This window comes from Amia ocellicauda, chromosome 5 (genome assembly GCF_036373705.1).
Source record: "Amia ocellicauda isolate fAmiCal2 chromosome 5, fAmiCal2.hap1, whole genome shotgun sequence".
In the NCBI taxonomy this organism is placed as follows: domain Eukaryota; kingdom Metazoa; phylum Chordata; class Actinopteri; order Amiiformes; family Amiidae; genus Amia; species Amia ocellicauda.
The window spans coordinates 35,249,929-35,275,301 of record NC_089854.1 but is presented as its reverse complement, the minus strand read 5'-3'; the positions used below and the strand labels follow the sequence as shown (position 1 = coordinate 35,275,301).

General features: G+C 40.9%; 1 protein-coding gene across 1 annotated transcript; it reads right to left on the bottom strand.

Moving 5' to 3' along the window:
* Positions 1-772: 772 nt before the first annotated feature.
* On the bottom strand, positions 773-25,373 carry LOC136750135 (pendrin). Its single transcript, XM_066704943.1, has 21 exons — positions 25,323-25,373; positions 25,038-25,173; positions 24,513-24,652; positions 23,915-24,025; positions 23,472-23,647; positions 22,968-23,132; positions 22,514-22,666; positions 19,250-19,332; positions 18,286-18,433; positions 14,795-14,908; positions 14,548-14,625; positions 14,318-14,413; positions 12,494-12,600; positions 11,721-11,790; positions 11,395-11,487; positions 11,206-11,301; positions 6,913-7,143; positions 4,231-4,306; positions 3,704-3,849; positions 3,272-3,352; positions 773-2,128 (listed from the first exon to the last, which is right to left on the bottom strand). Exons 2-21 carry the CDS (start codon positions 25,169-25,171, stop codon positions 2,105-2,107), a joined length of 2,322 nt encoding a protein of 773 aa, XP_066561040.1. The 5' UTR covers positions 25,172-25,173; positions 25,323-25,373; the 3' UTR covers positions 773-2,104.

Genomic DNA, 25,373 nt, shown 5'->3' with positions numbered 1-25,373 from the left:
ATTTGCACAAGCTCACCAAAATTGGACAGTTGAAGACTGGAAAAATGTTGCCTGGTCTGATGAGTCTCGATTTCTGTTGAGACATTCAGATGGTAGAGTCAGAATTTGGCGTAAACAGAATGAGAACATGGATCCATCATGCCTTGTTACCACTGTGCAGGCTGGTGGTGGTGGTGTAATGGTGTGGGGGATGTTTTCTTGGCACACTTTAGGCCCCTTAGTGCCAATTGGGCATCGTTTAAATGCCACGGCCTACCTGAGCATTGTTTCTGACCATGTCCATCCCTTTATGACCACCATGTACCCATCCTCTGATGGCTACTTCCAGCAGGATAATGCACCATGTCACAAAGGTCGAATCATTTCAAATTGGTTTCTTGAACATGACAATGAGTTCACTGTACTAAACTGGCCCCCACAGTCACCAGATCTCAACCCAATAGAGCATCTTTGGGATGTGGTGGAACGGGAGCTTCGTACCCTGGATGTGCATCCCACAAATCTCCATCAACTGCAAGATGCTATCCTATCAATATGGGCCAACATTTCTAAAGAATGCTTTCAGCACCTTGTTGAATCAATGCCACGTAGAATTAAGGCAGTTCTGAAGGCGAAAGGGGGTCAAACACAGTATTAGTATGGTGTTCCTAATAATCCTTTAGGTGAGTGTATAACCAAAGTAAAATAAAAGATGATTTTAAAATTCTGTTCTGAAATGCAGTTTTCACAGGTGTTTATTACATGTGCAAATAAGATTTGAAGTATCAATTCACATTTTTTAAAATATATTTTTAATACATATTTCTTGAGTTTGGATTTGGTCATTTATTAAACAATACTTTTAAGATCTTAACTTTAGAAAGCAATACATGTAGCCTATTACTTACGTACAAGCTGTGTATACAGTATGGAGAAGCTTCTTTGGAGAATTCCTGATCACTGATTAATAACATATCTCTCTGCACCTCTGTCTGTCACTAGTCAGTGCAGTTTAAAAAATGACAGTACAATACCAGTTCAAATTCTTTACCCATAATGAATAAGTGACAGGACAGATTCATGGTAATATCAAATACGTAAATACAGAGTTTGTTTTATTTGTTATTCTGTTTATTTTAAGAAGATTCTTTGCATAAGGCCCATTTATCGCTGCCACAATAGTGTAAGAATGAGCGTAAACACTTGGCTTCCCATCCCCTGGAGTCTTCCTGTGTCACATATATCATGATGCCACCTGAGGACCACAGTGGTCTTCCTGTGAGGTCAGGATGAGTTGGATGCCTCCATAACAGGAAGGCATGATGGGAAAGGAAACACATTGTTTATCCCCCAGACTGGCCCTGTAGTTGCACCAATGAACAGGCGTCTACAACTGAAAATAAAATATATGCAAACAGGCCACATAGACAGAACAAAAAATGTTGTCAGTCCACACTGTACACACATCTACATCAGCACCTTTCAGCATGAGGTAGAATCCCATTCAAATGATGGGTATAACAAGTATAACAAGGTTAGGGTCAGGGTTAGACTAGGGGCCGGATTAAATCAAAACTTTGACCCACCTGCTAATAGCAAACTAAAAACCTGTACATCATAGCGGTTACATTTCTGATCAGAAGATAGTGTCATCTAACTAAAAATGAAGCTGCAACTGAGTAGAGTTCTGTAGTTTACTATGAGCGGATGGGTCAAAGTTTTGATTTAATCCCAGACTAGGTTTGGGATCAGGGATGATACATGTGTTCAACATCAGAACTCATCATGAAGAATCGTTGCCCATTTAAGGTAAAGTGTTGCCAAACTTTTGAATTCTCCATGGAAAAGGACAGAGATTCAATAGATAATTGATAGACTTTGCTTAAACACCAAAGCAAGGAAAGCCAGTGTTAAATCGCCCCCCCCCCCGAGACTGTGTAAAACAAACCTCATGCCATCTAATCACAATGGCAGTTCAGTCACCCTGCAGTTCCGGAACTTCTACCTAACTGGAGGAGCAAGCATGAAAACTATATAGAAACCCTTCATTTTGAATATTTATTTTACTTTAAATCAAAGATTGTAAGAAAAGATGGCATCCTGCCACCCATCCTGATGTCCACGCTCAGTGAGACAGTCCATGGATAGCCTATGAATAAGGACGAGAGAGATGTGTGTTAATAAAACAGGATATGTGTACTAAAGACATGCAGAGAGCTGAGCTGATTCACTATTCTGGAATGGGATATTTGGAGTCAAAGCCAGATGTTAACTATGATAAGGACTTCCAGATCAGTGCCAGCAAAACATCAAAGACTATATACTGTGTTACTAGACCTGTGTCTGTATTGCATGCCGCCATTCAGAGCCCGGAGGGGGTCTGCTCCGAGGGGGGGTCTCATTCAGACGGTCACAGATCACTGAGTTTCGATTGGATTTCTTTGCAAACAGGTTTGTTTTGTTCAGAACAACCTACCGATTAATAGAGTATATAATATTGTTCTATCAAACACAGAGAAGTTCAGATCCAATTATGTAAAATCACTGTGTATTAGTACACTGTAAACACCGTTTTCCATCTTGACATTTTGAGCTCTCTACTGGTGTGTGTTGATTCTACCAAAATGTGGATGGTCTTGTTATGATCAGTAGACTGTCTGGTTCCAGAATATGTCATGATTGTCAATACTTTCTAAGATTTTGTATTCCTACTCAGACCAAGTATCCCCCCACCCCCCCATTTCAGAATGCAGAGGAGGGGCGTAAATGCAGGGGGGGTATAAAAAACTAATTTTTCACATCAGAGAATGCTTCACATCAGTACATGGTATACCAAACACTAGACAAACAACACAAGAGTGAAGAGTACACATTGTATTAAAGAGAAGCACACACATTTATTTGTTATGATTTATTTTTTATCTCCAGTTGTTTATTAGTTCTATGGTTTAATTTCAGAGTACATTGAGACATTAAACTGTGTACATTTCTGTAAAAACTGGAAAAAGTTTGGTGTTCTAAAACCTTTGACCGGCTGTGTATATTGCTATAGGAACCGGTCTGTGGAGAGTGTATCACCCATCAGTGGCAATGTACCCTGGAGCAGCAGACGTATCAATAACTAGAGCCCTATTTCAGCTGAGAAGTAGAATCAGATTTGATTGGATTGGCAAGTAATTGTCCCTGAGGGCCACTTTCTACCATCTATGTTATTATTGATATGTAATGTAACCCTACATCATTGATTTCTAAAAACATGGCACAAATAAAAACACTAATAATGCTGAATCACCCTGTGTTGATTGTCATAAGTCTCAACTTCTTCATCGTCAGTTAAGAGTATGGGATCTCTGGATGTCTGCATCAATTCAATCTATAGAGAAAGCACAGAATTGGAGAGTGAATTATGATTTGAATGCATAAATTAGTATTATTTTATATTCAAGCCTATACTTAACTTACAAGTGGAGTAATACCTTCTAATAAATGCTGATATTTCCACTGTATTTATATATAATAAGCAATACTGTACATAATTTCCTATTGAGTTCAAATTCACATGGAATTTCAGTTTACTTGGCCAGTTTATATTTACCTCCCATCACATAAATGAGCAAGCGTTTATTATGATGGGCAGACACAGACACACACACAGGTCTAGGAATATAACTATAAATCCGCACAGCCTTCTCAATGGCACACAACACAGAAAATATATTTTTACCATGTCATATATGGGATCCTGAATGGTGCCGTTGATGATCTGCAGCTTAATGAAGAGGACGGCGTCGTGCACAGTCAGGAACAGAATGTCCCTCTTCACCATGTCGTCAAAAAAGTCACAGAGTTCCAGTTTCTGGGCAATTTCATCTAAACAGAAGAGTGAAAGCACACATGTAGGGGACTGTATACCAGTCCAAGACGTGAATAAGGTTTCTACCCATGGGCATCAAACGAAATATCCCAGTTTAACAGTTTATGAATAACTTCCCTCCTTTATTTTTAAAATTACACCTGAGAAGATACCCCCCAGCCTGGACGATCTTAACTTCTCCTATTCCCGTCAGATCATCTAAAAATTGTGTGAATATTTTGTACCTGTGGGAATTTTACTAATTTCTTCCCTCGTGAAGAAAAGTGTACCTTTACCTTTGCTTTCAAGATGATGCCGTGCCTAATTAATGTAACGCAGACATCACATTGAACAGACTCTCTAGCGGAAAAACGTACAAAAATATTCTCCAAAATTACTTGGTGTGTATGATGGCATACCATCATATCCAGCGATGTAGACATTCACACTTATTCTCATGAACTCTTTAATGACCTGTTAGGGAGAAGAAACATGAGATATGAACAGATATTGTGATCTTATAAAAGCCTGCTTCTATAGGCTTGTTAGATCAACTGAATTGTATTTCTTAAAATATATATATATATTACTAGCAAAAGCAAACAATTGCCTTCCGAGTGTTAAGATTATGTACCGTTTGTATGATTAATCACATCCTGGAGGTCTGTTCTTCATCAAATTATCAAACAAATAAACAAATGTAGCATCCTGTTGGTAGTGTCATGAAACTCTGAGATGGATTTGAATCCAATTCATCTCTCGGTCTCTGTGTTTGTCCCCTGAATTGAGCCTGCCTGTCTGCCAGTCTAGGTGATAACCCCAGGATAACCGTTTTGTTATTATTTATTAACTGGAGAAATAAGCAAAAACACTAAGTACACACAAGTTCATGAGTGATATTATCTGTTTAGATATCCTCATGTATTTAATGTTTGATTCATTACTGTTAATTTTTAATGTTCATTGTATTTTTAATTAATGCACTTAAAGATATAAATTCTTCGGCTGTTATCTATCTTGAATCTCACTTTAAAATTAGTTAATAGATTGCTTTGCGTAATTTAAAGTGTTAGCAACCAATTATTGTTGCCAAAGACATCCTAACCTAAGCAGAACTTTAACTTTCTTTTTCGGCATTAGATATTGAGATTGATATAAGTTTTGATCATGCTGAATACTGATACAATTTCAATTCATATGAACCTTCATATGGTAAAAAAGGTAGCCCAGAAGGGCACCTGAGCGAACCACAGAGCCAGGGACGTGCAGTGGGGGAGCAGGGGTGCCCCTTTTCATTCCCCTGCCCTCTTTTCTGAAGTGCCCCATTTGTCCTGATCGCCCCTCCCCCGATCCGTTGGACGGCACTTCGTCAGCACCCCCTCCTCCCAGACCGCACTTCGTCAGCACAACCCCGAAAGTGCCCCATTGTTTGTTTCGTCCACTGCCCCCCTGCAAGGCTGTGCATGTCACTGCACAGAGCCATGTTGACAACTGCCCAGGTTATTATCTTTGTACTTACACGGGTTGTCAATAAACAATTTTAAATCAGGTTGTGGAAAGGCCTGATCTTTTAGTCAAAGAGTCCTCCTGCTGAATGTTTAGGAGGCAGTTATGAGGAAGACCATCCCCAACATACCTGAGGCTGGATTAAAGCCTGTATCCCATATTATCTGTACAGACTCATCCTTAGGGATAAGGAGAGCCTCCTATTTTGCATGACGGCTGTCAGAGATGGAGTGCAGTTTGCCGGTGTTTAACAGCTCTACCAATGTATGTGGTGTATACACTCACCTAAAGGATTATTAGGAACACCTGTTCAATTTCTCATTAATGCAATTATCTAACCAACCAATCACATGGCAGTTGCTTCAATGCATTTAGGGGTGTGGTCCTGGTCAAGACAATCTCCTGAACTCCAAACTGAATGTCTGAATGGGAAAGAAAGGTGATTTAAGCAATTTTGAGCGTGGCATGGTTGTTGGTGCCAGACGGGCCGGTCTGAGTATTTCACAATCTGCTCAGTTACTGGGATTTTCACGCACAACCATTTCTAGGGTTTACAAAGAATGGTGTGAAAAGGGAAAAACATCCAGTATGCGGCAGTCCTGTGGGCGAAAATGCCTTGTTGATGCTAGAGGTCAGAGGAGAATGGGCCGACTGATTCAAGCTGATAGAAGAGCAACTTTGACTGAAATAACCACTCGTTACAACCGAGGTATGCAGCAAAGCAATGGTGAAGCCACAACACGTACAACCTTGAGGCGGATGGGCTACAACAGCAGAAGACCCCACCGGGTACCACTCATCTCCACTACAAATAGGAAAAAGAGGCTACAATTTGCACAAGCTCACCAAAATTGGACAGTTGAAGACTGAAAAAATGTTGCCTGGTCTGATGAGTCTCGATTTCTGTTGAGACATTCAGATGGTAGAGTCAGAATTTGGCGTAAACAGAATGAGAACATGGATCCATCATGCCTTGTTACCACTGTGCAGGCTTGTGGTGGTGGTGTAATGGTGTGGGGGATGTTTTCTTGGCACACTTTAGGCCCCTTAGTGCCAATTGGGCATCGTTTAAATGCCACGGCCTACCTGAGCATTGTTTCTGACCATGTCCATCCCTTTATGACCACCATGTACCCATCCTCTGATGGCTACTTCCAGCAGGATAATGCACCATGTCACAAAGGTGGAATCATTTCAAATTGGTTTCTTGAACATGACAATGAGTTCACTGTACTAAACTTGGCCCCCACAGTCACCAGATCTCAACCCAATAGAGAATCTTTGGGATGTGGTGGAACGGGAGCTTCGTGCCCTGGATGTGCATCCCACAAATCTCCATCAACTGCAAGATGCTATCCTATCAGTATGGGCCAACATTTCTAAAGAATGCTTTCAGCACCTTGTTGAATCAATGCCACGTAGAATTAAGGCAGTTCTGAAGGCGAAAGGGGGTCAAACACAGTATTAGTATGGTGTTCCTAATAATCCTTTAGGTGAGTGTATACTATTGGTATCTTACTAATTACATTTCTTCCTACTCAACTGACATGTTAGTGTATGTATAATTTACACACCAGCTTTAAGGACTTCACAGACACGACATCAAGAAAGGATGCAGCTGAAAAATCCAAGATGAGGCTGTGGATATGAACTTTTGGCACAGCCACTTTCACCGGCAGATCGGCATTCCAGTCCACCTGTATGTCAACCTGTGTGCTGGGGATTTCATTGTCCTCCACTTCCTCCGGGTCCTTGTCTTTCTTAAAGGCCTTGATGTCAATGCCTGTAGTTGACACCACGCCATTCTGGACAGGAGAAAATTATAAAATAACCCATTACTTAATACAGCATTGGCAAAATCACCACAGTATGAGTCCAAAACATCAAATCAAATATGCAATAGTTGTGTAACAATACATGTTACATTTACTATTTTAGTTTTTTTATAAGTCAGAATAAGTTGACATTAGAAGACTTGGCCAAGCTCTCTTGCCCACATCAAACCAGAGGAGCTTTTCCAGATCTGCAGGGACACACGGATCCAGGGACACAAATGGAAATGGAAATGGAAATTAGGCTTCAAGGCATTCAAGAAGGAAAACAGGAGACACTTCACACAGAGAGATGTCAGAATATGGAACAAACTCGCCAGCGATGTTGGTGAAACCGACACCAAATAAGCATGATGGGTAGAATGGCCTCCTCTTGTTGGAAAACTTTCTAATGTTTCTTCTTATGTTTATTTCTCCCCCTCTTCTGGTGGCCTTATGACCTACAGGTCTAGACACAGGGGAATAGAAAATAACTGACTAGCCTCACACTGACCAGGAAGCTACAAAGGGTGGCTAGCTCTCTTTGTGTGTGTGATTGCAGCTTATGACTGGGTTTTCTTTTTGTAATAAGGGTGATTTTGATGCAAATCCAAATGTTTAGCATCTCTAATATCCCATATAACAGTTTTGTATAGTCTTGTGAAAAAGTAGTCTTTGATTCCCTGTTTGGTGTTTTTTTAGTATTTTTTGCTTGGGAGGTTTCTTTTTTATTCCTATTTTTCTTGTGGATTTACAATCGTCTGGTGGAGTTCCTTCGGTGACCAGTTCATTTGGATATTTCATTTCTATCCTTGGAACAGCACTTTACTGGACATATCATCAGACCTGAGGTGAGATCAGTCCATGACTGGATGTTCCTTTTGTTTTTTCATTTTTCTTGGAGTAAGGGATATTGCAAAGACTTAAGAAGGAGTGCATCTATTGTTCTTTGGGCTAATGCAAAGCCCCATTCACACTGAAATGCCGGCAAAATGCAGGCAACATTTGCCTGCTTTTTTTCTGCTGCACCCCCATTCACACTGGCTTTGAAATCTGGCAAATTGCAGGATGTACCCATTCACACAGAAAACGGAGAATGCCGGCAAGAGCGCTGTAGTCATGGGAATGAGACACTACAGAAGACTGTGGATTTGGAGAAGAGACATGGACAGATATTCTGGACGTGTTTGTAAAAGTTCGATCCGTTTTCCCAGTTTCCTTCCATTGTGTTTACTGGGCTATTGGTTCTAACCAGGGCGGCAGTTCGGTTGGTACTCACTACAAAGAACAAATAGTGTGGAGGGAAAAGCAAAAGATACATCAATCTAGGGTGTGTAATTGCGCTATGCACAGTTCACCAGGTTGTATGGTTGTGTGTTTTTGCAGTGTGGTCACTGGACCCAGCAATCAAAGATAATTTCAACCAGTGAGCACAGTATGAGACCCGGCTCTCGGTTCATGGTCATGTAACAAGAGGCATTGTGTGGGGTGTTGACAAACTGCAGAAAAGTTAAATTAACCAAAACAAATGAGAAAAAAAGCATGACATTACATCATGTGTATATCTATATCTACCAAATGTCTGGGTGTGCAGATCTGCAATTGATTGATTGCTCAAAACAACTTTTTATTTTTCATTTTTTTCATAAAGTTTGACATTACTGCTTTAAAATTAAATTAAATAACTCAAAACAAACTACTATATATCGTCTGACATACAGTGCATCCGGAAAGTATTCACAGCGCTTCATTTTTTCCACATTTTGTTATGTTACAGCCTTATTCCAAAATGGATTAAATTCATTCTTTTCCTCAAAATTCTACAAACAATACCCCATAATGACAACGTGAAAGACGTTTGTTTGAAATCTTTGCAAATGTATTAAAAATAAAAAACAAAAAAAAGAATATAAGTATTCACAGCCTTTGCCATGACACTCAAAATTTAGCTCAGGTGCATCCTGTTTCCACTGATCATCCTTGAGATGTTTCTACAACTTGATTGGACTCCACCTGTGGTAAATTCAGTTGATTGGACATGATTTGGAAAGGCACACACCTGTCTATATAAGGTCCCACAGTTAACAGTGCATGTCAGAGCACAAACCAAGCCATGAAGTCCAAGGAATTGTCTGTAGACCGCCGAGACAGGATTATATCGAGGCACACATCTGGGGAAGGGTACAGAAAAATGTCTGCAGCATTGAAGGTCCCAATGAGCACAGTGGCCTCCATCATCCATAAATGGAAGAAGTTTGGAACCACCAGGACTCTTCCTAGAGCTGGCCGCCCGGCCAAACTGAGCGATCAGGGGAGAAGGGCATTAGTCAGGGAGGTGACCAAGAACCCAATGGTCACTCTGACAGAGCTCCAGCGTGTCTCTGTGGAGAGAGGAGAACCTTCCAGAAGAACAACCATCTCTGCAGCACTCCACCAATCAGGCCTATATGGTAGAGTGGCCAGACGGAAGCCACTCCTCAGTAAAAGGCACAAGACAGCCCGCCTGGAGTTTGCCAAAAGGCACCTGAAGGACTCTCAGACCATGAGAAACAAAATTCTATGGTCTGATGAAACAAAGATTGAACTCATGTCTGGAGGAAACCAGGCACCGCTCATAACCTGGCCAATACCATCCCTACAGTGAAGCATGGTGGTGGCAGCATCATGCAGTGGAGATGTTTTTCAGTGGCAGGAACTGGGAGACTAGTCAGGATCGAGGGAAAGACGAATGCAGCAATGTACAGAGACATCCTTGATGAAAACCTGCTCCAGAGCGCTCTGGACCTCAGACTGGGGTGAAGGTTAATCTTCCAACAGGACAACGACCCTAAGCATACAGCCAAGATAACAAAGGAGTGGCTACAGGACAACTCTGTGAATGTCCTTGAGTGGCCCAGCCAGAGCCCAGACTTGAACCTGATTGAACATCTCTGGAGAGATCTGAAAATGGCTGTGCACCGACGCACTCCATCCAACCTGATGGAGCTTGAGAGGTCCTGCAAAGAAGAATGGGAGAAACTGCCCAAAAATAGGTGTGCCACGCTTGTAGCATCATACTCAAAAAGAGGCTGTAATGGGTGCCAAAGGTGCTTCAACAAAGTGTTGAGCAAAGGCTGTGAATACTTATGTACATGTGCTTTTTTTGTTTTTTATTTTTAATACATTTGCAAAGATTTCAAATTTCTTTCACGTTGTCATTATGGGGTATTGTTTTTAGAATTTTGAGGAAAAGAATGAATTTAATCCATTTTGGAATAAGGCTGTAACATAACAAAATGTGGAAAAAGTGAAGCACTGTGAATACTTTCCGGATGCACTGTATGTGTGACAATAGTTAGCATTACATAAGTCACCAACCTGTTGGTTCATCAATAACACTCAGAATTGCTGCGACTACAGTATTTTCAACCTCCGCCATTTCTAATGACTCAGTCCGTTTTTTGTTATGGTCACAAGTTCTTGTTCAAAGGAGGCTTAACCTTGTTGCAAAAATGTGCCCCAATTCTGTTTGGTTATGTCAGTTAGCTGACGTACTGTGTCGGCAATGCAAGGACTGCTCTATTCACATAGACCCGTTGCCAGAAAATTGCCGGCAATTAGACTAGGACCCTTGCCAGAAAACCGCTGGTATCGAAATGCCGGCAATAACCCATTCACATAGACCTTGACGGCAACTAAATGCAACCAAAAACCTGACAATTGTTTCAGCGTAAATGGGGTACAAGAGTCATTGGCAATAAAATCAGATTAATCTCATATATATATTGTTTACTTTTCACTTGTGATGGGAGTGATATTCATTGTGATATAATTCATTGTGATTGTGATATCAGCAAGAAACAACAAGTTTTACTTGTTTGGTCTCTTTATTAGTCATCAATTCACAAGCTATGTATTGCTATGAGTACATGGGTCATTTGTCTACTCAAGTCTGACATTATTCTCCGGTACAAAGGGGAAATTGTTACAGTGTTTTGCTTTCAAATGAACTTGATCACACTTAAACACTCCTATGAACCTAACCTTAGAATACAGTTAATAAAAATATTATTTTACCTTAGTAGCTCTTAACCTTCCCTTCTTAATGAGTCTCTGTATCTGCTTCAGGGCCTTGGTCCTCTTCTTATGAACTCTCACTGCGTCCACCCCCACCTGAAACAGATGTCCATTTTAAATGTTAAGAACCAATCAAATAGTCACAGTGAATCTTCTTAAGAGTGGAGGTGAGTGCAGTAACGGACTCACGATTGCCTTCAAGCGGTCTCTAAAGAAATCGATATTGGCGAAGTAGATGGGAGAATTGCATTTGAAGATTTTTATTCCCGGTTCTTCTCTAAGCTACGAAAAATAAAACAAGAAAACAGTTTCAACAGGACCTTCGTTAACATTAAACTGCATAAATTAATTACATTCCTGGTGGCTCACATTGTCTCTGCTATTTGTTCATCACCTAGTCCAGCTCACTGTGGTCTTAATAGAGCCATTGTGACTCTCTCCCCCAGTTCTGAGAGTGCCAGTGATTTAAAGAGAGCTGAAGACCCCAGGTTTAAGGTAGTGGTCGTGGGACTTACATTCTTGTAGTCCTTAATGTTCTTATAGAGGTCTGTGCCTGGGACGTTGGCAAGGGCGGAGCAGGAGGGGCTGGATCAGAAGAGAAAGGCATTCGTTAGAAAGGGAAGAGCTGTGAGGGCCTTAAACCAGGGGTCTGCAAGAAAACGGACTGCAATCCAGCAGGTATTATTATACTGTAGGTCACCCTTGAAACTCATAAGACCTTTTGGAACAATCACCTGAATGTCTTTCAGACTCTCAATTTCTATAAATTAAATCAATGACTGAAATGTTACAAAAGTGGTGCTCTATAAGGACAGCTGAGAGACCGGGCCTGGATACCCCTGGCCTAAATTCGAGTCCTGATATGTTATGAGATGGCTTCATGTGACCTTGCATAACTGGCACTGGAGGCTTACTAAAGCTAGGCATGGACAACAATGGAAACTATGTTTTGCATTTGTTTAAAGGTTCAGTGTGTCTTTTTTTCTTCCCCTAAATAACAATAAACCCCCTCTTGGTGGGCTACCCTCCCACAAACATATTGGAATGCAATCAGTTATTAGTAAAATTGTTTGGTTGTCTATGAATATGCAATTACTCTGTAGCAAAACAACCGGGTACTGGTTTTATCAAAGATGATCTAATCACCCACCACTAAAGGGATCATAAGCAGTACCAGGCAATGGATATATCAGCTGAAGCGACATGTTGCGAAACACATTTATCAATTATTCTGATCTTGAAACAATTTTTTTAAATTTTTTGCACAATTAGTTAAAACTGTACTTACAACTGGGTTCTAACCACCACTGTGGCCATTTCAAACACCACACCTGCCAGGAGCCCAAGGTCGAGTCCCAGGATTATGGATCCAATGCAGGTAAAGACCCAAATTATCTGGGGATGGAAAAAATGAAAATTGTCACACTTTTCGCACAAATGCTGTCCTCTCTATGCTCTCTTAATGTATTAGGCAGACAGTTGAATTTAGCCCATCATTAGAGGAAATTAAATTGCTTTGAATTGAACGTCTGTCAATCTGATGTGGGGGGAGAAATATAGAAATCCTATCCTGCCTTTTTTCTTTTGTGTGCTGTTACTCCTATCTTGGTCATCAGCAGTTCATATCCCTTTCTTGCAACGTATTAACTGCAAATTACCTTCCAATGCGACTGGTAATGTAGAGGTTAATGATTATTATTCATGAGTAATGATTAGAATATTGATGAGATGGGAAGGCTTAGTTTAGAATGCCAATGAAATCACTATTATAGTTATTAGAAATGACCATTCAGACACTGATTATAATATGTTAAGGCCCCTTGGGGGTATGTCCCAGAGATGGTATTAAAGCTTTGTTCTATCTTAAAACTTTTGGGGAACAGTGTCATGCTGGCCTAAAATCATTTGAGTTCTGTCTTGCGCTGTTCCTCCCATGCACGTAATAAATTCTGATTAGAACTCCTGACTCTCTTCCACCACACTGACATAACTCCCAGTTGTGGCTGGTGACTTTTTTGACAGGTGAGGCATGTATCAGGGAAAAAAACAAAAACCGGACTACAGGTTAACTGCATTTAATATGTTCCAAGACGGTTGTCCTTTTGAATTAAGGTTATTTAACTGCACAATAATAATAATAATAATAATAACAACAACAACAACAACAACAACAACAAATGAAGTATAAACAGTAGCCATAATATCTGCATGAATTTAAAAATGCAACACCAGCACTTCAAGCACAGATTACAGATTTGCTTAAAAACTAAAAAGGGATGAAAATATAGTACCCATTCAATATATACTAATTTGTTGCATGGAACACATAAAAATATAAATACACAACTTATTCATTTAACAACAACAAAAAAGTGTGATGCTGTGGCAATACACTGTCATGAACTGTGCAAAGTGGCACTTCGTGACAGACTTTTCCAGTTGCATTCACCATCACTCGTCCAAACTGATTTTTTTGGTTGACAAGCAAACATGACTAGCAGTATAATTTGTTAGTCACGGTGTGACTGGTCATCCATTTATGTACCACATACAAGGACACCTGAAATTGCCTTGTTCGTTTCACGTCTTTCTTAAAAACGTCCAGCACTGGTCTTATTCTGCCATCTTTCACAAAGACACGTCTCTCTTCATTGGACATTAAAATCCGCACTGTTTTAGCTCACTCACAATGTCGTTCTGTACAGAATTCATAAATTGTAAAACAATACAGCAAAACCAACGATATTCTTAACTACAAAACTGACACGTTCAAGTTCAACTCCACTTCCGCTTCCTGTTACTGTTTCTACAGTACAGTTCTGTTCTGCTCTCTGGCTTCTGGGATTGGAGTCTGTTTTCAATATTGTCACTACAGCGCTATTAGGGAAGTTATACAACAGATATGTTCAGTTGCATATCATTTTTTGTATTTTCTTTCAACGGATTAAAAATAAATCAAATATGCATTATATTGTTATTATGATTATGATTATTATTTTAATGTTTTGGTATTCTAATTAAACCATTCATTCTTAGTGAAGCCATGCCCCAGTTGCCTAATCGGACTTCTGATAATCCCCAATGACCCATTGACTGAACGTTGACAACTCACAGAGTCGGTTTTGTTCTGCTTCCAGAGGAGAGGAACATCCAGAACCTGCATGAACATTCCTTTGAGGTTGGCGATGACGATGGCTGCCAGGACCGACTGCAAACACAATTAGGTCTGAAGGTCACGAGCGGCTCAGGGATTTGGCACAAAATATTTTACCATCATGATGTAAAATTCTAGTACATGGTTTCAGTGGTTATATTTCTGTGAAAGGAAGCACTTATTCTTACCTTTTGTAGAGGTTCCAGGAAGGGTCCAAGGGCAACTATGACAATCAAAACTATTAAGGCTGAAAGAATACCAGCAATCTGTTGAAAGAAACAGAACACAGATCTATACGTGAAGTTCGGAGCAAAAAAAAACTTAGGTTTTTCAACTGTGATATGAGGCAGAATGTAGCTATAGCACAGAATAGAGAACAGTACATTCATTATGCAGTACAAAGCAAAATTAAAATAAGTACAATGAAAGCTGTACCTGTGTCTTTCCACCAGTGCTGACCTGGACTGCAGTGCGAGACAGTGACGTGGTGGCAAGGAAGCCGGAGAATGCCCCTGTCAAAACATTGCATACCCCAAATGCTAGCAGCTCCTGAAACACCAAGGAGATAGATAAAGGATATGTGCCACTCACTGCAATTGTAAAATAATAAGATCAGTTCTCACTCCAGCTATTAGAACATAATACGTACTTTTGTATTAATTGTAATTATATGACACCTTCACTATATTCTATAATCTCAGGGCATGTCTCTCATAAACCACTTGCAAAAGAAGTAAAGTCCATTTTAACTCTAAAGTTTTAAGTATTTCCAAATTATTTTTTTCCAACCAAATTCTTCATCTGCCTAAATTAACCTCATGTGTTATCTGAAATGTCCTGACTAATTTGTCCACAAGTTGGTTGCCAGGGAGTCATGCCTCCTGCACCTTGTTTGACACTTTTAAGATAAGAAAATACCATGCCCCTGGTGGGGGGGGGTTGCCAAATGTCAACCTAGATGGGGTGCTGGCAATTAGATGACGATGGGTGGGGGGTTGAGGGCACATTGTACACTGATAACATTTTTAACAACATATTCAATAGATTACAGTACTTAAAATAACCAGACATCTTCCAAAAATACTATACAGGGGGTCAAAGTACATACACTGTATGGCCAAAAGTATGTGGACACCTGCTCGTCAAATATCTCATTCCAAAATCATGGGCATTAATATGGAGTTGGTCCCCCCTTTGATTAAATAACAGCCTTCACTCTGCTGGGAAGGCTTTCCACTAGATGTTGGATCATTGTTGAGGGGATTTCAGCCACAAGAGCATTAGTGAGGTCGGGCACTGATTGTTGGGCGATCAGGCCTGGCTCACAGTCGGCTTTTCCACTCATCCCAAAGGTGGGATGGGGTTCAGGTCAGGGCTCTGTGCAGACCAGTCAAGTTCTTCGACAAACTATTTCTGTATGGACCACACTTTGTGCACGGGTTGTCATGCTGAAACAGCAAAGGGCCTTCCCCAAACTGTTGCCAAACATTTGGAAGTGCAAAATCACCTAGAATGTCATTGTAGGCTGTAACGTTAAGATTTCCCTTCAGTGGGACAAAGGGGTCGAGCCCTGAGACCATTATTCCTCCACCAAACTTTACAGTTGGTCTATGCATTCGTGCAGGTAGTGTTCTCCTGTCATCCGCCAAACTCAGATTCCTCCGCTGGACTGCCAGATGGTGAAGTGTGATTCATCACTCCAGAATTCGCATTTCCACTGCTCCCAGGTCAAATGGTGGCGAGTTTTTCACCACTCGAGCCAACGCTTGGCATTGCGCATGAAGATCTTAGGCTTGTGCGGCTGCTCGGCCATTATTATTATTATTATTTTATTTTTTTTCTTGGCAGACACCCTTATCCAGGGTGACTTACAACATAAGTGCAAAAATACAGAGAAGTACAAGGCATCAATCATTACAAGTTCAACTTAGCTAAAACATAACAATTCAAAATACATTTTACAGATTCCAATTTACAATTTACACAAGTACAGTAAGAGACTTCCTACATCCTGGACGGTGAAAGCTAAGTGCTGTCAAGATGTAGGGTTACAGGATAGGGCTACGGGAAAGGGAGCAAGGAGGAAAACAATCAAGAATGCGAGGAGCATAATAAGCTGAAGTGCTATCTAGCAGGGATAGAGGACTAATATTACAAGTGCTGTTGGAAGAGATGTGTCTTGAGTAAGCGCCGGAATGAGGTCATGGACTCTGCTGTTTTGACTTCAGTGGGCAGGTCGTTCCACCACTTAGGGGCCAGGGAGGTTGAGCTTGAGTGCATCCAGGCGGAAATGGCAGACAAGCAGGAAGAGATGCGTGAGGGGGCCATGGAAACCAATTTCATGAAGCTCCTGAACAAATAGTTCTTCTGCTGACTTTGCTTCCAGAGGCAGTTTGGCACTCAGAAGTGATTGTTGCAACCAACGAAAGACTATTTTTATGCGCTACATACTTCAGCACTTAACAGTCCCGTTCTGTGAGCTTGTGTGGCCGACCACTTCGTGGCTGAGCTGTTGTTGCTCCTAGACGTTTCCTCTTAACAATAACAGCACTTACAGCTCATCAGGGCAGCTCTAGCAGGGCAGAAATTTGACAAACTGACTTGTTGGAAAGGTGGCATCCTATGACGGTGCCATGCTGAAAGTCATTTAGCTCACAGTTAAGTTAATTCTCCTGCAAAGGTTGTCTAAGAAGATTGCTGTGTGGCTTGATTTTACAGTGGCTCTCTAAAGTATTCACCCCTCTTGGTTTTTCCCACGTCATTGTGTTACAACATGAAATCATGATGTATTTAATCAGGAGTTTTTGCCACTGATCAACACCGAAAATGTGTCCAAGTGAAAGATACGATCTGCATTTTTTTCTAAATTAATTACAAATAAAAAACTGAAAATAATTGAATGCATAAGTAATCACCCCTTCAGTCAATATTTGGTAGAGGCACGTTTGGCAGCAATTACAGCCATGAGTCTGTGTGTATAAGTCTCTACCAGCTTTGCACATCTGGACTGTTCAACTCTTTCAATGTTCAACTCTTTCCACATATTCTCAATTGGATTGAGGTCCGGGCATTTTTAAGCCGCTCCAGTGTGGCTTTGGCTGTATGTTTGGGGTCACTGCCCTGCTGGAAGATTAATCTTCTCCCAAGTCCCAGGTCTCTTGCAGACTTCAGCAGGTTTTTTTAAAGGGTTTCTCTGTACTTTGCTGCATCCATTTTACATAATGCTGCCACCAACATGCTTCATGATAGGGATGGTGTTCTCAGGATGATGTGCGGTATTAGTCTTGCACCAAACGTCGCGCTTAGTGTTGAGGCCAAAAAGCTCTATTTTTGTCTCATCAGACCATTGAATTTTCCTCTACTTGGTCTCAGAGTCTCCCACATGCCATCCATCCATTTTCGAAACCGCTGGTGGGGGTCGCAGGGAAGCCGGAGCCGATCCCTGCAGGTATAGGGCGCAAGTTGTCCGGACAGTCTGCTAAAATACTGGCCGGCTGGCAACCCTAATATGCCACAGACATCTTTACAATCTTCTACTTTTTCATGTTTGAATGGTTAAACAGATGTTTTTTATTAATATTCTGTTTTTGTTAAACAGTTATTTACATAAAATAAGTAAAAAAGGAAACAATATAAATAATGATCGCATCCTAGTTTGCACTGTTTTTTGTGGCTCCGGATCTGGAGCTGGTTAAAAGCAGCTGGAGCTGGAGCAGCAGTGTGGAGCTGGAGCTGGGGCTGCTGGAGCCGGCCTGCAGCTGGAACAGGGGGTCTCCATCAGCTCCGGAGCCAGCCTGGATCTGGAGCTGAACCTCTGGAGCCACTCCGGAACTGGAGCCACCAAACCCGGAGCACTGCCAACCCTACTCTCATAATTTCATAATGCACTGTTGAGAATAAGGGAAGTATATAAAACCAGCACACACCTGATTTCCGTCTATTGTGTAGTCAAATTTATTAGCGTACACTTTCCCCACAGAGACAGCCACTGCGTACCCCACGATGGCAGAGGAGAAACTGGAGGCCACGGTGTCTGAAAACATCTTGACATCAGGAGGCTGAGGGGGCAGAAATCTAAAACAAGCAAAAAATAAATATATTAATATTTGATACCCCTGTTCTTATTTCTGAGTTCCCTTTATTTTCTCTTTTGTTTTTAACTTATTTGTATTGATGTATGGCACCTCAAGATACTCAATGTGCAACTGGACACTATACAAATAAGGTTTGATTGATCGATTGATGCTTTTTAGGATGCTTTCCATAGGATGTTGTTCCAGAACTGTACAGGGTTCTTTAAATGTTTTTTGGCAAACTCTAATCTGGTCTTTCTGTTTTTGGGGCTTACCAATGGTTTACATCTTATGGTAAACCCTCATTTACTCTGTTGAAGTCTTCTCTTGATTATTGACTTAGACACAGATACGCCTACCTCCTGGAGGGTGTTCTTGATCTGGCCAACTGTTGTGAAGGGGTTTTTCTTCACCAGGAAAAGAATTCTTCTGTCATCCACCACAGCTGTTTTCTTTTTAAGAATGTACCATATAGTTGATTTGGCCACAACTAATGTTTTTGCTATCTCTCTGATTGGTTTGTTTTGATTTCTAAGGCAAAACTGAAGGCAAAATGCCCTAAAAACAAGCAGGAAGTAAAGACAGCTGCAGTACAGGCCTGGCAGAGCATCACCAGGTAAGAAACCCAGCATCTGCTGATGTTTATGGTTTCCAGATTTCAGGCAGTACTGAAACTCACAATTTAACAACTGAAAACTTTAAAAAATAAAACTTGAAATATGGAAAAATATTTCACCAAGTAAAATATCTACACTTGAATTTAACTAAAACAACATGTCTGAGACTCTGAGACATGCAAGATAAAAAATGTCCATACCCCCTTGGGATGCTCTTGACAATGTGTGCCTTGTACTTTGCCTCCAAGTTAACACCATAAGAGATGGCTGTTGCAATGATAGCCTGTAAGAGAAAAAAGAGGTAGAGAAGGTATCCCAGGAGACCTAACAGGGAAGACATTTCTGTCTTCTTTAAAATCATTATTAAAAAAGGAGCAAGGATGTTAATGGGTAAATGTAAAATACTATACTTAAATTGGAAGGAATCACTAGTTAATGCATTTTTGATCATAAGCTCACCTGAGTAAATATACTGAACACAAATATAAACACAACATGTAAGTGTTGTTCCCATGTTTCATGAGCTGAAATGAAATATCACATACATTTACCACACGCACAAAAAGCTAATTTCTCTCAAATGTTGTGCACAATTTTGTTTAAATCCCTGTTAGTTACCATTTATCCTTTTCAAAGATAATCCATCTACCAGACAGATGTGGCATATCAAGAAGCTGATTAAACAGCATGATCATTACACAGGTGGAACTTATACCGGGTACTGTAAAATGCCACACAGATGTGTCAAATTTTGGTCCTGGTGGCTGGTCTCAAACAATGAAGAAGCCGGATGTGGAGGTCCTAGGCTGGTATGGTTATACATGGTCTGCGGTTGGGAGGCCTGTTTGGACATACTGCCAAATTCTCTAACGTTGGAGTCAGCTTATGGTAGAGAAATGAACATTAAATTCTCTGGCAGCAGCTGCGGTGAACATTACTGCATTCCTGGTGAAACTGTGGGTTTGCAAAACCAAAGAATTTCGTTACAAACGGTCAGAAATCATCTCAGGGAAGCTCATCTGTGAGCTCGTCGTCCTCACCAGGGTCTTGACCTGACTGCAGCTCTGGGAAATTCCTGCAGTCAGCATGCCATGCCCCCAGTACTTCAGTTAGGGAAGATGTGCTTTTCCAAATAAGTGATAAAGGATCTCTCTCTCTCTCTCTCTCTCTCTCTCTCTCTCTCTCTCTCTCTCACTCACACAGTTGCCTTACCCTGTGATACTTCTGTCTGCCTGGTGTTTGGCTCTACCAACCCGGGCATTTACTGTTATTAGTGTTTTGTTTGTAGTTAGGGACTGTTTATGTTTAGTTAGTGCTCGAACAGAGCTAGATTTTGTTTTGTTAGTTTGGAGACTGTGCCTCCCATTGAGGGGAGAGAGAAAACTACAGCAAGCCTGTTTTGTACCCTCTGCCTGCCTCCCTACTGTGCATTTCAAGACCAGACCCCGCCAACATACAAGCCCTTTTTGTAACAGGCCCCCCAACCTGCTACTAAATATATATACAGTTAGGCCCATAAATATTTGGACAAGGACACAATTTTCCCCAAGAACAAGCAGGAACTAAAGACAGCTGCAGTACAGGCCTGGCAGTACTGGCCTGGCAGAGCATCACCAGGGAAGAAACCCAGCATTTGGTGATGTCTATGGGTTCCAGACTTCAGGCAGGCATTGGATGCAAAGGATTTGCAACCAAGTATTGAAACTCACAATTTAATTAATGATTATGCTAGTTTGTCCAATTACTTTTGAGCCCCTACAACTGAGTGGACCACATATAAAAATGGGTGTAAATCCTACACTGTTCACCCAATCTGTAACTACCCTCAAAGTAGAGAAAGTCTACACTTAAAGCACATATTGATTATTTCCTTTCAAATCCACTGTGGTGGTGTACAGAGCCAAAATTATGAAAATTGTGTCACTGTCCAAATATTTATGGACTTAACGGTGTGTGTATATATATATACAGTGAGGGAAAAAAGTATTTGATCCCCTGCTGATTTTGTACGTTTGCCCACTGACAAAGAAATGATCAGTCCATCATCAATCTCTCTTAAAGGGACTGCTCCTAATCTCAGCTCGTTACCTCTATAAAAGACACCTGTCCACAGAAGCAATCAATCAATCAGATTCCAAACTCTCCACCATGGCCAAGACCAAAGAGCTGTCCAAGGATGTCAGGGACAAGATTGTAGACCTACACAAGGCTGGAATGGGCTAACAAGACCATCGCCAAGCAGCTTGGTGAGAAGGTGACAACAGTTGGTGCGATTATTCGCAAATGGAAGAAACACAAAATAACTGTCAGTCTCCCTCGGCCTGGGGCTCCATGCCAGATCTCACCTCGTGGAGTTTCAATGATCATGAGAACGGTGAGGAATAAGCCCATAACTACACGGGAGGATCTTGTTAATGATCTCAAGGCAGCTGGGACCATAGTCACCAAGAAAACAATTGGTAACACACTACGCCGTGAAGGACTGAAATCCTGCAGCGCCCACAAGAAAGCACATGTACAGGCCCGTCTGAAGTTTGTCAATGAACATCTGAATGATTCAGAGGAGAACTGGGTGAAAGTGTTGTGGTCTGATGAGACCAAAATCGAGCTCTTTGGCATCAACTCAACTCGCCGTGTTTGGAGGAGGAGGAATGAGGAACACCATCCCCACCGTCAAACATGGAGGTGGAAACATTATGCTTTGGGGGTGTTTTTCTGCTAAGGGGACGGGACAACTGCACCGCATCAAAGGGACGATGGACGGGGCCATGTACCGTCAAATCTTGGGTGAGAACCTCCTTCCCTCAGCCAGGGCATTGAAAATGGGTCGTGGATGGGTATTCCAGCATGACAATGACCCAAAACACACAGCCAAGGCAACAAAGGAGTGGCTCAAGAAGAAGCACATTAAGGTCCTGCAGTGGCCTAGCCAGTCTCCAGACCTTAATCCCATAGAAAATCTGTGGAGGGAGCTGAAGGTTCGAGTTGCCAAACGTCAGCCTCGAAACCTTAATGACTTGGAGTGGACCTGCAAAGAGGAGTGGGACAAAATCCCTCCTGAGATGTGTGCAAACCTGGTGGCCAACTACAAGAAACGTCTGACCTCTGTGATTGCCAACAAGGGTTTTGCCACCAAGTACTAAGTCGAAGGGGTCAAATACTTATTTCCCTCATTAACATGCAAATCAATTTATAACTTTTTTGAAATGCATTTTTCTGGATTTTTTTGTTGTTATTCTGTCTCTCACTGTTAAAATACACCTACCATTAAAATGATAGACTGATCATTTCTTTGTCAGTGGGCAAACATACAAAATCAGCAGGGGATCAAATACTTTTTTCCCCTCACTGTATATATATATATATATATATATATATATATATATATATATATATATATATGTATTTAATATATACGGATATGTGCTCTTTAATGTTAGCAACTATTAAAATCCAATACTCACCACTATGACTTCAATGGGAATTGACACTGGAATTTTATGCTGGTATTTAGTGTTGAGTTCTTTTACTGTAATTACAACTAAAATTGTCAGCAAACCCGCAACCAGATCCGCAATGTTGGTGAGATGAATATTCTTGAAAATGTCAATGACTGTCTGAAGGAGGAAGAAAAGTTAGGTATATTAGGATTGTAGTCAAAATTTTACAGATACGTTTAAAATATTAAGGTTAGATGAGGCGACAAAGAGTAATATTTAATGCAGGGCGACGCTTGAAAAGGTCAAACATCCACACTATCAAAGTCAAAGCCAAGGGACTAAGCAAACAAATCATCTCAATCGGTTCAGCGTCTGTCTTCCATTCTTTCAACTGCAGAAACTGTTTTGCCTCTTGTACTTTTTTAACTTTGGTTTACATGTTTGTTCATGTGTCAGTTTGTTTCAGGAAAACACTTACATATATGATTGAAAGAACTCCATCGTAGTTAAGTGTTGGCACTGAAAGAACTAGTTTTACTTGAGAGACAAAGACTTGGAACGCAGCTGCGGTGGTGAAGCCCCCCACCAAGGGGTCAGAGAGGTATCGTACCAGAAACCCAATCTGGAGTACTCCCATGCCCAGCTGGAAAAAACACATTCAGCAAATTACTAACACAGCTTTCTCTCATGCCTAACTGATGTACATAAGACTGATCTACTTTAACTCACCAACTCAAAATTAAAATGAGCTTTATTTTATCAGCAATGCTAATGACACTAACAGTAGCAAACTACATGATTATGTTGCACAAAAAAATAAATATCACATATATAAATTTCTATTAATTTGTGGGTTCTTGTAATAGCATTCATATGTTAATAATTATGTGATTAATTAACAACTAGAATTAATGACAGTTGGATAAAATCAATATTTTTATATTTTATTTTCTTATTCTTAACAGATTTTGATTTGTTTTACCTGAAATAAACCAATCAGGAAGGTCATAGTGCCAGCCACCATAACCCGGTATGCATCTCTGGCCGCTGTGTCAATAACAGTTCCATTGGTGCCATTAGAAGCTACCATAAAGTTCTGATCTGGAGCCATTGTCAAGACCACTGACCCCACCATCAAAGAGGTCACTGGAAAGGGGCCTAAAGGAAAACATAGTAGTATACATTAATTGTATGTTTTAGTTTTGTTTTCATTACAAAATACATTATCTAGTGCACATAACTCAGTATTACATTCAAGATGAGCTTTTAATGTCCATAAACAGAAATCAAGGGTCACAGAATTTTGATGCGGACAGTTTAAGTGTGTAATATCCATATATTGAAAAGCAGTTGTTTTCTTATTATAAAATAGCCAACAAAAACAGCAAATCAAATGAGAAACAAACACAGGAACATCAGGCTTACCTACAGAAATATGTTTTGAGGTTCCCATAATAAAATAGGACAAAATGGGGAAAAATGCAGCGTAAAGACCATATTTAGGTGGGATGGCGACCAGCAAGGCAAAGGCCAATCCTGCAGGACAAAACAGTGAAGCAAAACATGTGACTGGAACTGTACAGCTGCAATCTGTTCATTTTCACATAGGAGCCGTCATTGTAACACCAGCTAGGGAGAAACATTTTCCTTTTGTCTCTTTTGCTTGGATGAAATGATCAGTGGTTAATATCCATACGAGAAGCAGAACAGCAGAGTGAATTGACCACAGCTGGAAAAATATGCAAAAGGTCATTGTCACCCTCCTGTGATCAAGGAGTGGATTAGTCTGCGGACAATGTCCTATGTTTGTTTCCAATCCTGGTGTTCTCAGTCACCCTGCCCAGAGTATGCCGTACAGACATGCCCCAAGTGTCCCTTGGCATTAATATTTCTTAAGAGATTGGAAAGGCATCTTTAATTTGACTGGCATGGCCAGGGCTGCACTACCTGTCTCAGACCTAGCGGCAGCAGCAGTGGACAGGAGGCATATGTAACACACCTCAAACTGTCCATCCATACTCACCCTGCAAAGTACACACCAGTCCAGTGCTGACTCCAGAGATGATGTCACTGAGCAGCCATTCCTTTATTCTGTACTGAGGCAGCCAGTCCAAAATGGGAAGGAAACCCTTTGTGATCTGAAAGGCCCTTTTCTTGGAGAAGCTTTAATACACGTGTAAAATGGCTTCAGTACAACACCTCTACACCTTGTTTTATTCTAGATCATGTATTACATTCACACACGTCACTACCCAAACTAACACATTACAGATCCATCCTTTCCAGTATGACATTCGGACTACAAAATGCAATTTTAATTCACCCAAGAAAAATGATTAATAGAAACAGAAAGATGTGATTGTTTTGTTTTCCGTTGCTTTGTTTCTTTCCGGATTTCTGTATAGCACTCTAACACATATTAAACAGATTGTTTAACTCATTTCAAAAATGGTTTACAATTTTGGGGATCAAAAAAGTGTGATCAATATATATATAAAAAAAACAGCAAAGCAATGAATACTGAGCGAGAAAGGGGGAAACAACTCACTCGCATTTTGCCACTAATTTCTGCCGCAAAGTCCTGGAAACCCGCGCTTTTCTGTGGTGCTCGCTGTCGAAAGCAGGTTTGTTATAAACGCGTCGAGCCACGACGTAACGGTACTCAGCATGAGGAAGAGCCATCACTAAAACACACACGAACAGAAACACCGCCTTAAAATGAGCAGTGTCGGGTAAAAGATGCACAATCACATATTAGATCACATTAAACAGCACAGGTCAAACTATACATGTCTGAGACAGAAGAACAAACTGGTATTATTTAAAAACGCACCTGCATTCCAGAGGAGTGTTTTCCAGTCTGGGACCTGGCGTGCAGTTATCC

Bases quoted from the DNA above. Each gene is read 5' to 3' on its own strand.
- LOC136750135 (XM_066704943.1), bottom strand. From the start codon at position 25,171: ATGGCTCTTCCTCATGCTGAGTACCGTTACGTCGTGGCTCGACGCGTT. The intron at 11,791-12,493 runs GTAAGTACAGTT...CTTCTGATCCAG, and splicing joins GTGGTGGTTAGAACCCAGTT to CCCCTCCTGCTCCGCCCTTG. The intron at 11,302-11,394 runs GTGAGTCCGTTA...CATCTGTTTCAG, and splicing joins GAGACCGCTTGAAGGCAATC to GTGGGGGTGGACGCAGTGAG.